This window comes from Pteronotus mesoamericanus, unplaced genomic scaffold, assembly GCF_021234165.1.
Source record: "Pteronotus mesoamericanus isolate MK-2021 breed Mesoamerican mustached bat unplaced genomic scaffold, CSHL_Meso_final contig_41, whole genome shotgun sequence".
Taxonomy (NCBI): domain Eukaryota; kingdom Metazoa; phylum Chordata; class Mammalia; order Chiroptera; family Mormoopidae; genus Pteronotus; species Pteronotus mesoamericanus.
The window spans coordinates 6177920-6190169 of NW_026555152.1; the positions used below are offsets into that span (position 1 = coordinate 6177920).

At 38.6% G+C, this 12250-nt stretch overlaps 1 protein-coding gene across 1 annotated transcript in view; it reads right to left on the bottom strand.

Annotated features, from left to right (window-relative positions):
- Window positions 1–12250, bottom strand: part of ATP8A2 (ATPase phospholipid transporting 8A2) — a 523880-nt gene that overhangs the window by 392085 nt on the left and 119545 nt on the right. Inside the window, exon 23 of the mRNA XM_054577153.1 lies at window positions 5373–5437. Coding sequence (XP_054433128.1) covers window positions 5373–5437 — 65 coding nt within the window. The remainder of the gene's footprint in view (window positions 1–5372; window positions 5438–12250) is intronic.

Consider the following 12250-nt stretch of genomic DNA (forward strand, 5'->3'; position numbering starts at 1 on the left):
ACACACACAAAGAAAATCTGCAGATTCTCTTCTTCGCAGTCACACAGAGACTAACATAGTAAAGCAGCTCTGCTGTCCTCATATGGAGCTCTGTCAATTCCATAACTTCCACAGTGGCTCCAGCTGTGCCATTTGCAGCCAAAAATATGGGAAGAGCTGAGAAGCCAGGGCAAGAGACTTCCTTTCCAATGGGTAATGCAGAAATTTCCCATCTCACGCCTATTCACATTCCACCAGTGATGATTAAATCTCACTGCCACATCCAGCCACAGAGAAGCTGAGAATTGCAGTCTCTCCACCACAGATGTTGGTAATAAATCTTACAAGATTTTGTTTTTACTCTTAGGAAGCCTTTCCATCAGTGATCACACATACTTATTTCACAAAACATTTTGTGTTAAAGCATTAATATTTTGCTTAGAAAAATATATTTTTACCAATACAACTTTGTTTTGATGACTCAAAAAAAATAGTTGTGTGTGTGTGTATACTTCAGTGATTTTCAACCTTTTTCATCTCATGGCACAAATAAACTAATTACTAAAATTCTGTGGCACACCAAAACTATATTTTGCCAATCTGACCAAAAAAATAGGTATAATTTTGATTCATTCTCACTGATCTGTTGTTGTTGTTGTTGTTGTTGTTGTTGTTGGTGTTGGCTGTTACTGTTGTGGCTATTGTTGTATTGGCTGTTGTCATTTTTTAAAGATTTTTAAAAATTTATCCTTAGAGAAAGGGGGAGGGAAGGAGAAAGAAAGGGAGAGAAACATCAATCAGTTGGCTCTCAAAACAAGCCCCTGACTGGGGACCAAATCTGCAACCCAGGCATGTGCTCTGACCGGGAATTGAACAGACAACCTTTTACTTTGCAAGATAATGCCCAACCAACTGAGCCACACTGGTCAAGGTAGCTGTGGTCATTTTTTTTATTTGACAGTCTAAGGTTAAAGAGGTCAGTGCCCCTGACTACTCAAGTACTGCATGTTTTAAAAATTCTTGCGGCACACTTTGGAAATCACTGGTGTAGTCCGTAAGTTAACACATGTTGGGAATAGCTAGTCTTCCATCCAAATATGTAAGAAATATCCTATTTTTCATAATTTGCTCAACCAATTGTTTCTTAGAAAATCCTAGAAAGGGTGTCTATAGGTCTCTTATCCATATGCATGTATGTACATTTTAATTGTTACCATGTTATTTTCTCTATATTATTGCAGCAGGAAAACAAGTGCTCCCCAATGGCTTGGCACTTTTTGTCTTTTGCTAACAAATATGAAAAGATGTTTATTATTCACCAGTTAGCAGTAGGTTTTGTGAAGTGTCAAACAGTAGCTGACATGAATATTACATGTTTTTTTGATTGCTAATAAAACTGTTGATTTTTATTCTCATACTTAGGACTCTTAGTTTTTAAAGTCTTACTGATTCCAAAATGGTTTCATATTTCCAGAGCTTCTATTTGAAGATACCATATACATCTAGGGCAACATTCATGATTAATGATAATAGCCTGTGGGTAATTTTGAAATTTGTTTAACTTGTCAGATATGATCCTTGTTTTAATCAAGTAGCCGAAGGAAAACTTTAACTAGCACACAGGTCAAGCAATGCCATATTGTTGTAGCTTCTGCTTACATTATTGTTATTATCTCAATTCCATTCTTTAAAAAAATAGGACCCCTTTTAAGCCATCACCTTATGAGAGTCAGTTTAACCAAAACTAAATGTAGTCCATAAGTCCATTTAACCAGTACACATAAATGGCAATGTTTTACAATGGACTAAAAGCCAGCAACAGAGGATGAGCCCCAGCGTTAACCCTTCGTACAGGTGGAACTCCATGCCTCCCCTCCTCTTCCGCATTCCTCTCAGACTCACTTCTGGTCAGTACGCCAGAAATCAGGACTGAGTGTGCCAATGGCAATCCACATGTTATCATCAATAAAGCTGATTTCTTAGTACCTTTTTTAACCTAAAAAAAGAAAATCACATTTTCTTCTAACATATAATCATCTAGTGCCTCCCTAGGTTGTACATCACCATGAACACCCAATCCTTATTTCAAAGACCACTGGTCTCATCTGTATCCCAGAGTGTGGACGTTATTTTGGCAACAGCTAAAAAACTCAAAACAGAGAGATGGATCCTAATTATTTATAAGCATTTGGAGCTCTACCCTGGACATACTTATTGGTCAAGTGAAGGTGACAAGTGCCAGCTCTGGGTCTTGAGGTGAGCCCCTTCCTTCTCACATTTTTATGAGAGAGAAAGTAAGGGAAGCCAGCCCAGTGCTTCTGGGTCTTGGGCCATTTCCTTTGTCTCTGTCTTCTCTGCTTTATCATCAGAGCCCAGTAACATTAAAAACTCCCGTGGGAGCTCTGCTAGAACTTACTGTATATCTAATTTATTGCCCTGGCACTTTGCTTTTTATTCCACACCCACCAAGTGAAATTTTAATAAGAAGAGAAATGCCTTTAACCCAATTAAAGAATAAGAGGGAAGAAGAAGAGGAGGTAGAAGGGGAAGAGAAAGCCTAGGTAGAAATATGGAGTGCCCCCATTGAGTAAAGAACAAAAAAAAGGACAGAAATTGCACCTCTGCTCAACAGATGCTGAGTACATTAAAGTCATTGTACTAAGAGATGTTCAAAACTGGTTAAGGAAGAAACATTCTTAACAGGTTACCAAGGGAGGTCAGGCACACACCCATAAAACATTCTGTTTGGCTTCACAAATTACCCCTTGGCCAAGGTAAACCAAATGTCTCAATCAGTGGTATAAGTTGTGCAGTGCTGTGCAGAATCAAAGTCCATCTCTTGGATTCCAGAGAACGCCTGGTATAAAAGGATAATACAGGCCCACTTCTGAGTCACCTCCAGAAAAAGAGGTTTATTTGAAGACTGGATGCCTCAGAACTGGAAATCATCAGGAAATAAGGGGGCTCTGGTACAGACGTCCTAGGTGGACTCATCCGAGGGCCCTGGGCATTCCGCCGCTCTGCCGCCCACCAGTGTGCTGCTTCAGCTTCCTCAGTGTGCGGTCCCTCCTAACGTCTGCTTGCACTGGGCCCACCATGGCAACTCTAGCCTCTGCCTCATCAGCATGACCTTTTATATAGAAGTTATAATTGTTAACTGGAAAATTATCTTAAGTTTGTTCATTCACTCCCTTTGAACATTTACTGAGTACCTAATTTGTGCAAAAGACTGTCCTAAAGGTAAGAATGCCCAGTTAAAGAAAAAAATCAGACTTTGGCTCCATGGACCTTATGTTCTAAGGAACTAGAGGGTGAAAAGCAAATATAAAGTATTTCACAAAGAAAAAAACAAATAACCTAATTTAAAAAATGGGATTGAATTTTTTTCTCCTCAGATGATATACAAAGGGCCAATAAGCACCTGAAAAGATGCTCAACATCACTAATTATTAGGGAAATGTAAATCAAAACCACAATGGGACATCACCTCACACCTATCAGAATGCTACCATCAAAAATATTTAAAATTTTTTTAATAAAAGAAAAGAACAGTGTTGGTGAGGATGTGGAGAAATTGATACACTTGTGCACTGCTGCTGGGAATGTAAAATAATGTGGCAGCACCTCAAAGAGTTAAACATAAAATCACCATATAATCCAGCAATTCTACTTCTTGGAATAGTATAGCCAAAAAAATTGAAGGGCCTCAAAGAGATATTTGTACCCATCTCATAGCAACAATATTCACAATTGCCAAAGGGCAGAAGCAACCCAAATGTCTGTTGACAAATAAATGGATAAACAAAATGTGGTACATACATATTATGGATTATTATTCAACCTTAAAAAAAAATAAAAAGCAAATTCTGGCGTATGCTTCAACATGGGTGAACCTTGAGAACGTTTTGCTAAGTGATTTAAGTGATTTAAGCCAGTCACAGAAAGACAAATGCTGGATGATTTCACTTATATGCTATACCTAGAATAGTCAGGTTCACATAGACAGAAAGTACAATGGTGGTTACCAGGAATTTGGGGGTGAGGAGTGGGGAGGTTGCTGAAGGGGTATAGAATTTTAGTTTTGTAAGATGAAAATATTCTGGAGACAGATGGTGGAGATGGCTGTACAATATGAACATATTACTACCAGTGAACTCTACACTTAAAAATGGTTAAAAGGATAAATCTTATGTTACCTTTTTATAATTTTATATTACATTATAATATATAATATTATCACAATTATTATATATTTTATATTGTAATTATCTGTTAATAATACACATTATTTCCAAAGGTGAAAAGTTCTATAGAGAAAAATAAAGGCCTGTGGGATAGGAGTGCTGGGGAAATGGGAACACTGGGGAGAGGAAGTTTCCGCAAGAGCCCAGAGCACGGGAGAATGAGTCCAGGAAATGAGGGATGACCTGCGAGTTCTGGGCTTCCTGCTGGCAGAGATGCAAAAGGTTAAGAGGCACATTGAAATAAATCCTTAAACCTTCAAGCCAGAGTGGGGATATCGGGCCAATGGTGCCTTAGAAGCACGGAGACCCTCCCTGACTCCTGGCTTTAGAGTCCTAAAGAGGGAGAGGAGAGTGCCTTGGCCTTCACAGAAGGATCCATGGCCTCGCCAATCTGCAAGCACAGAAATCTCTGTATTATACCCCTCCATTTAAAACAGTAAGTAACCCTGTCATCTGCGCCTAGCATTGCCATTTATACATTCTTACTGAAATTGTGGTGTGAGTGCCTGCCAGTAACAAGCCCTTGTTAAAAGTCCCGACAAATAACTCTCATCGGTGAGCTCACATCTTCATATCAAACCACTTCCCAGATTACTGGTTACCCTCTGATGGGCTCCTACCCCGGGCTCATCAGTGGCTCCAGGCCATCATGGGGTAGGTCCAGGTCTGAAATGCTCAGACAACCATGCCATCCAATTCTCTATGCTGGTGGCATTGGATGTGAGCGAATTATTGCATATGTATCCTACTGTTCTATAAATTTAAACACCTCCTGACACTTCAATATTATCTTTATTTTTAAGTTTGTACTAGAAGGGAAATCCTACAAGTCTGCTTGTTAACCAACACTGGAATTAACCATGACCACTTAACACAAATCATAACCAGAAGTTAAAACAGATGAAAACTACCCAATTTTAAATGCACAACTCCAATTCTAGTAGAGTAAAATAAAGTATTATCACATTGCAATGTTCCAAGCTAACTATTTTGACGTTTAAAGATATGACTTTGTCATTCATTCATAAATAAAAACAGAAACACACAGTTTTACAATAGTTTAGTAAAAAAATAAATCCTGATAATTAGTCATAGTCTTTAAACAAAGACTTTAATTACATCAAATGCAACTTTTGAAAAACTACTTACATCCAAAGAATCCTCCTTCAGTAGGATAAGGGCCATATTCTGTGATACCAACCGGCAGGAATACCCTAAGTAAAAGAAGAGACAACACACATGAACTTATCATTCCTTCCATGACCTAAACATTTTTAAGTGGCTGTTTAAATTCAGCCTCCCTTGTTATATCTTTCTTCTTACTATTTTATAGCTGTTGGTTCATATGAGAGAACTGAGCCAAAGTGGGAGGTAGAAAAGTAAGTTTAAATTGATTGCGATTCTTGCAGACAGCTTGAACAGAACAGGTTGGGAAGGTCTTCATAACTAATGGCCAGAATAAATACTTGTCAATTTTCTGTGGATTTGTCTTTATTCTTCTAGAACATTAGGATAAGCCTTGGGTTATCTAAAATAACAGCAAACACGTTAGGAAGACAAATGAAATCTCATGGTGCTCTGAGATTTCAACATGAACTTGCCTATCATATTGAGATCCCTAATTTGCTTTTTTTAAAAACAGGTGCTTCTCACAAGATTTCAAAGGAATACTATTATATATTGAGGGAGTTTCTTTACCTACCAAAAGTTTAAAGCAATCTCCATTTCAAGAATTAAACCTGAGTTTTTTTAAAAAGTTTGTTTTAGAACAAAATTCTTCCAATACTAATTCTTATCAACAATTTCCATCACCTTTTTAAATAAAGTTATCTCTATAAATGATGCAAGATATTGTTTTCTACCTTCCTCCCAGAAGCTGTACATTATTTTCTGTGAGGCTCTTTCCTACTCAGGCTTTTCAGTTCACTCCTAGACAACTGGAGACACTCCGTGACACCACAGACCAAGGTGAGACCCTCCCCGGACTCTTTGCCTTCAAATGCACATGCTCTGGGGAGAAGGCCCTCCAGCAAATCCCAGGACTTAGGTGTCTGTTGGAGCTCTAGTCTTTCTTTTTTTTAGGATTTTTTTAAATTGTTATTTTATTGTACTTGTCCCCATTTTTGCCCTTTTGCTCCTCTGCCCATCCTGCCCTCCCCGCCCCCGCTCCCACAGTCAATCCCCATCCCTCTGTCCATGTCCATGGGTCATTCATACATGTTCTTTGACTAGTCCCTTCCCTTTAGTCTTTCTTTCAAATCGCCTTCCATCTTCTCAGTGACCCTGGAGAGGGAGCTGGCATCAGCATGTGCTTTCACCAATCCCTATCTCAATTTATCTCATTAAGAAAAGACAAGAAAAGATGTCTTCCACTTAGAAAATTGGCCCTCGCAACCAGTTTTTTCTCAGTACCTTAAGAAAACAGACCAATGATTACAGAAAATGAAAAAAATCATCAGCACATAGAATTTCAACCTTGGAGCAAGTACATATGTGATAATCTCAAGAAAGGGCCTTGTCCTGACTGGTGTGGCTCAGTGGGTTGAATGTCGTCCAGCAAACCAAAAGGTCACCGGTTCAGTTCCCAGTGAGAGCATATGCTTGGGTTGCAGACAAGGTCCCCAGAGGCAACAGGTTGATGTGTCTCTCCCACATTGATTTTTTCTCCCTCTCTTTCTCCCTCCCTAAAAATAAATAAATTTTTTTTAAAAAAAGAAAGGGTCTTAACCAATGCTGCTCATAAAGCAAGAAGGAGCCAGGACTCCCCTTCGCAGAACAGCTGGCATATTCATACCCACAGGTGCTACATTAAACTGGAAAAGGAAACAGGCATTGAAGAGTGGCCAAGTCACAGAACTGTTGCATTTACATGCTCAATTCCCCTCAGCAGGTTCTCTTTTCATCTTGGGGAAACACTATCAAAAGATACACAATCACATGCAAGACAGACAAAAATTAAGAACAAGAAAAACTTTGTTGTTGTTGTTGTTGTTGTTGTTGAGGGGAGAGACAATAAATATTTTTTATTTATTTGGGAACATACAAAGTATATCCTACACTCTCATTTGAGGGCAATATTTTGTAAATCACCTCAGAACACAAATTCTAAAGCACAAAATTATGGCTTTTATCCCAAATGTTATTTTTTAAAACAATAGCATAAAACTATAGCCCAGGCTGCTAACAACAGCTATCTCAAGGGAATGAGGCTATTTTACTTGTTAAAACCACCACATATTATTTTAAAAATTTAAATAAACCGATAATTTAAAATCATAATACCACATGGGCAAATACCTGCTAAACCTCTAAAACAAAACAAAAAAAGGAGGGGGGAGGAAAAATGAAACAATTTTCTATGCATTTTCAAACTTGTTCAAGTCTGGATTTTAACAATAGTGATGAGTAAAAATGAGAATGTCCCAGAATGCCAGTAAAATTTCTGCATGGTAAAACTAAAATAATTGAACTCTTTGTTTCCCATTAAATTTTTACAAATGTATTCCTCCTTCCTATAAAGTCTTAGATTAGGTCCAGAAAGGAGGTCTATATTTTCTTTTCATTCACAAAAGGGGATATTGCGACTTTAATCACTTCCCTCAATGTTAGGCTTACTCTTTCTTTATCCCGGGAGACTTCCAACAACTCCATGCAATATAGACTGTTACAAATTTAGTATAACTGATGCAAAAGGATTTGCTGGTAGCTTTTGATTTAAACAACAGCTGCAGAAGCAAGCTGTAATTTTTAAACCCTAGCTTGCTGTTTTGTTCTATATTTTTCAATTTAAGCAAAATGCCACTTGACAACTGAAGCTGCACAAAGATATTGTGGGAAAACTAAGTATTTTTTTAGCCATTACAGGGAGAAGGGTATAAATAAAACCACTGACACTTTCATGAATTTAAATATACAAAACTAAAGCTTTCTGAGAAGAAACAGATTGGTTTTCTTTTTTAAAAAAATTTGAAAATGATGTGAGATTTTGCTTACAGAATTATCACACAGAACACTTGCACTAGACAGACCATGGAAGTTTAACACAGTTAATTGCGACTTAGCTAATGTGGCAAATCAAATTATGTCAATCTAGGTTTGGCGTGCTTGATTTCTAATGTTTTGGGATAAAATGAGATCAACTCTTGGAGAAGAGCCAGGTATGAAATGTCAATCCACACTTGTAAATTGAGATCAAGTTCTTTAATCTCGCAGTCTAACAAGATGACCATAAAAAGACTGAGACGAGAACCTCGGGGGTTTCACTTTTTACTACAGCTGAAATGAATGGCACACTATAAAGGTCTTAGTCTTTCAACTACCTGACTACAATCAACATTCAGAGAAATCAAAAAGTACAGAGTCCGTGGCACTTAGAGAGGACTTGATTTTAAGTCAATAAAATGACAATTCACACTAGAAAATATTACCAAACCAAATCTCTCAGATCTTGAAATCAGTGTCTCTTTTTCTGAGTTAAGCTCATACTATTAGAAATATCCAAATCCACTTCTTTTGGTGACAGTTTTGGAAGGATTAGGAAAAATTTATCCTTCTTGACCATAAATCCTAAGATCATATTAATTAAGCTACCCATCTTTGGAATTCAACATGGTTCTAAACCTTCAGTGTGTTGCTTGTTCTGAATACTTTCACAGAAGAAGTAATCAATCAGTATTTGAGTGTGAGTGTGTGAAGCATACTGCCACACATCAGGAATTGACAATAAAAGGTGGTGCCCTTACTCTATCCCAGATGGAACCACACAGCCTCAGTACAGAGTCCTTCCGTCACCTGGAGAACCAGGAAGCTGAGGACTAGCCCACAGAGCCACACCTGGGCACCTTTTCCCTCTAGATCCTTCGGACCCTTCTCAGGAATTTTCCATCACATGTAAGAACACACTCAGCCTTCCCTCATGATTTTCTCCCCAAACTGGGCTATCAGAACCCATTCTGTGCTTAGTCTTGTTTTTTTCTCTTAAACAATTTCTCGAAGGCTCAAGTTTTGATCATATTTCATCTTTGAAGCCTTCTCTGGTCATGCCCAGTTCAGATATTTTTTCTTCTGGTAAGTGAATTTCAAGTGCGGAGGTAACTTGCTCAGACTTTCAGCACTCTCACACCTGCGTGACCTAGGCTATGTTGTTTGATATTTCCATGCCTCAGTTCTATCTCTGAAAAGGGGATGATGCCTATCTCAAAGGGAATTAAATATAAAACTTACGTCAAGGACTTAGCACGGTATTTGGCACATTACAGCTAACATTTACTCAATAACTATTATTAACACCAGTCATGCTTAATACCTATACTGCATAATTACTACTTTCTCTTCTACTTCACTCTCTAATTTGTCTCATAGTTAACCCATTCCCCATTACAGAAATTACAGAATGGAAGTACCCAGACCAGCAGCAGAACATCAGGCAACAATACTAGCTGCAGATGATCAAAGAAATAATCTGACTTCTGGGAAAAACAACACCAAGACTGTGAATGCCACCAAATAGGGCCCAGCTTCACCTGAGAAGGGGACTTCTCTTTCTTTTAACAGGCAAGGCAATCTATAGGTAGTGAATGGGTGAGCACCATATTCACTCACTTTTAAAAAATTAAATATCTAAGACTATAAGAAGTGATTTCTAAATATCAAGAGCAAAATGCAGGGGGAGTGGCAGCAATTCCAACTCAGACATGGATGACAATGAAAGCTATTTCCAACTTACTGACTTTAAAATGGAACACACAGCTTCTGGCCAAGATGGAGGCATAGGTAGATATGCATCACTTACTCATTCAACCAAAAGAAATGTAACAACCAATTTAAAAACAACCAGAACTGTCAGAAAATCAAACTGTATGGAAGTCCAACAGCCAATGAGTTAGAAAAGAAACATTCTTCCAGACTGGCAGGAGGGGTGGATACAGGCAGCCGGGTTGGAGAGGAGGCAGCAAGGTGGTGGCTGGTAGATGAGGTGGGCCAACATTCTCGTGCAGATAAACTGGAATAACTAGGGACTGAGACAGGCCGTGCAACCCAAGGTTCCAGAGCAGTAAAAGCAAGTCTCAAAACCTCTGCCTGTAAAAACCTGTGGAAGTTGTGGCAGAAGGGGAAACTGCCAGTCTCAGAGGAGAGCCTGTTAGAGGGGCCCATGGGGTCCTAGAAGGTACACAAGCCCGCCCACCTGGGAAGGAGCAATTTGCTTGTAGGTAGTGGGGGAAGTGACTGAAAGCAGGGCGAGAATCGAGCAAAGGGTAATTTTCCTTCTCTGACCCCTCCCCCACATACAGCACCATAACACAGCAAAGTGGGTTGCCCCGCCCTGGTGAACACCTAAGGCTCTCCCCTTCATAATGTAACAGGTGCACCCAGACAAATAAATATGGCCCAAAGGAAAAAACAAATCAAAACTCCAGAAAAAGAACTAAGCGATGACGAGATAGCCAAGCTATCAGATGCAGAATTCAAAACACTGGTAGTCAGGATGCTAACAGAGATGACTGAGTACGGCTGCAAAATAGAGAAAGAAGTGAAGGCTATCTGAAGTGAAATAAAGAAAAATATACAGGAACCAACAGTAAAGTGAAGGAAACTGGGACTCAAATCAACAATTTGGAACAAAAGGAAGAAACATTCCTTGGAACATTTAACCAGAACAGAATGAAGAAACAAGAATTCAAAAAAATGAGGAGAGGCTCAGGAACGTCTGGGACAACTTTAAACATTCCCACATCTGAATCATAGGGGTGCCAGAAGGAGAAGAGGGAGAGCAAGAAATTGAAAACTTATTTGAAGAAAATAGTGAAAGGAACTTCCCCAAGCTTATGAAGGAAATAGACATGTAAGTCCAGGAAGCTCAGAGAATTCCAAAGCAGTTGGACCCAAAAAGGAACACATCAAGACACATCATAATTAAATTACCCAAGATTAAAGATAAGCAGAGAATCTTGAAAGCAGCAAGAAAAAAGCAGAGAGTTACCTACAAAGGAGTCCCCATAAGACTATCAGCTGATGTCTCAGAAGAAACCTTACAGGCAAGAAGGGACTGGAAAGAAGTATTCAAAGTCATGGAAAGCAAGGACCTATATCCAACATTACTCTATCCAGCAGAGCTATCATTTAGAATGAAAGGCCAGATAGGGTAAAGTTAAAGGAGTTCATTATCACCAAGCCCTTATTATATGAAATGTTAAAGGGATTTGTCTAAGAAAAAGAAGATCAAAACTATAAATAGTAAAAGAGCAATAAACTCACAACTATCAGCAACTGAGCCTAAAAAAGAAAAACAGAAACAAAAACAAACTAAGAAAACAACTAGGATAGGAACACAATCACAGAAACAGAGATTACATGGAGGGGTATCAGCAGGGAGGGCGATGGAGGAGAATATGGAAAAAGGAACAGGGAATAAGGAACATAATTGGTAGGCATGAAATAGACAGGGGGAGGTTAAGAATAGTACAAAAAATGGAGAAGCCAAAGGACTTACATGTACGGCCCGTGAACATGAACTAAGGGGGTGGGGAGAATGCTTGAGAGAAGCAGGGTACAGGGCAGAGGGGGATAAAGGGGAGAAAAAAATGGGACAATTGTAATAGCATAATCAATAAAATATACTTATAAAAATAAAAAATAAAATGGAACACACACTAGGATTTTGTTCTCATCCTGCATGTATTAGGAACAAATTAAATATTCTGAAAACTTTGCATCTACTGTCTAACAATGTAATAGATGTTTTATCCAGTGGTGATAAGGAAATGACAACTACACAAATCACAAAGGCTACATCTAAGATTTCACTTTAGACTAGCTGATGCCAAATTTCTCAGCTAAAAAAGAAAACTGCCAGCTCCTTGAAACACAGCTAGTTAGCATAAATGCAAGCACAGCACAGCAGGAGTCTGGCATCATGCCATCTCTAAACTACCTAAAACCCACAGGCAAGATGACTGTCTATCTACATAATGCTCACTGGCTCATAAGAGACACAAATATCCTGGAACTTAATTTGACTAAGTATATTT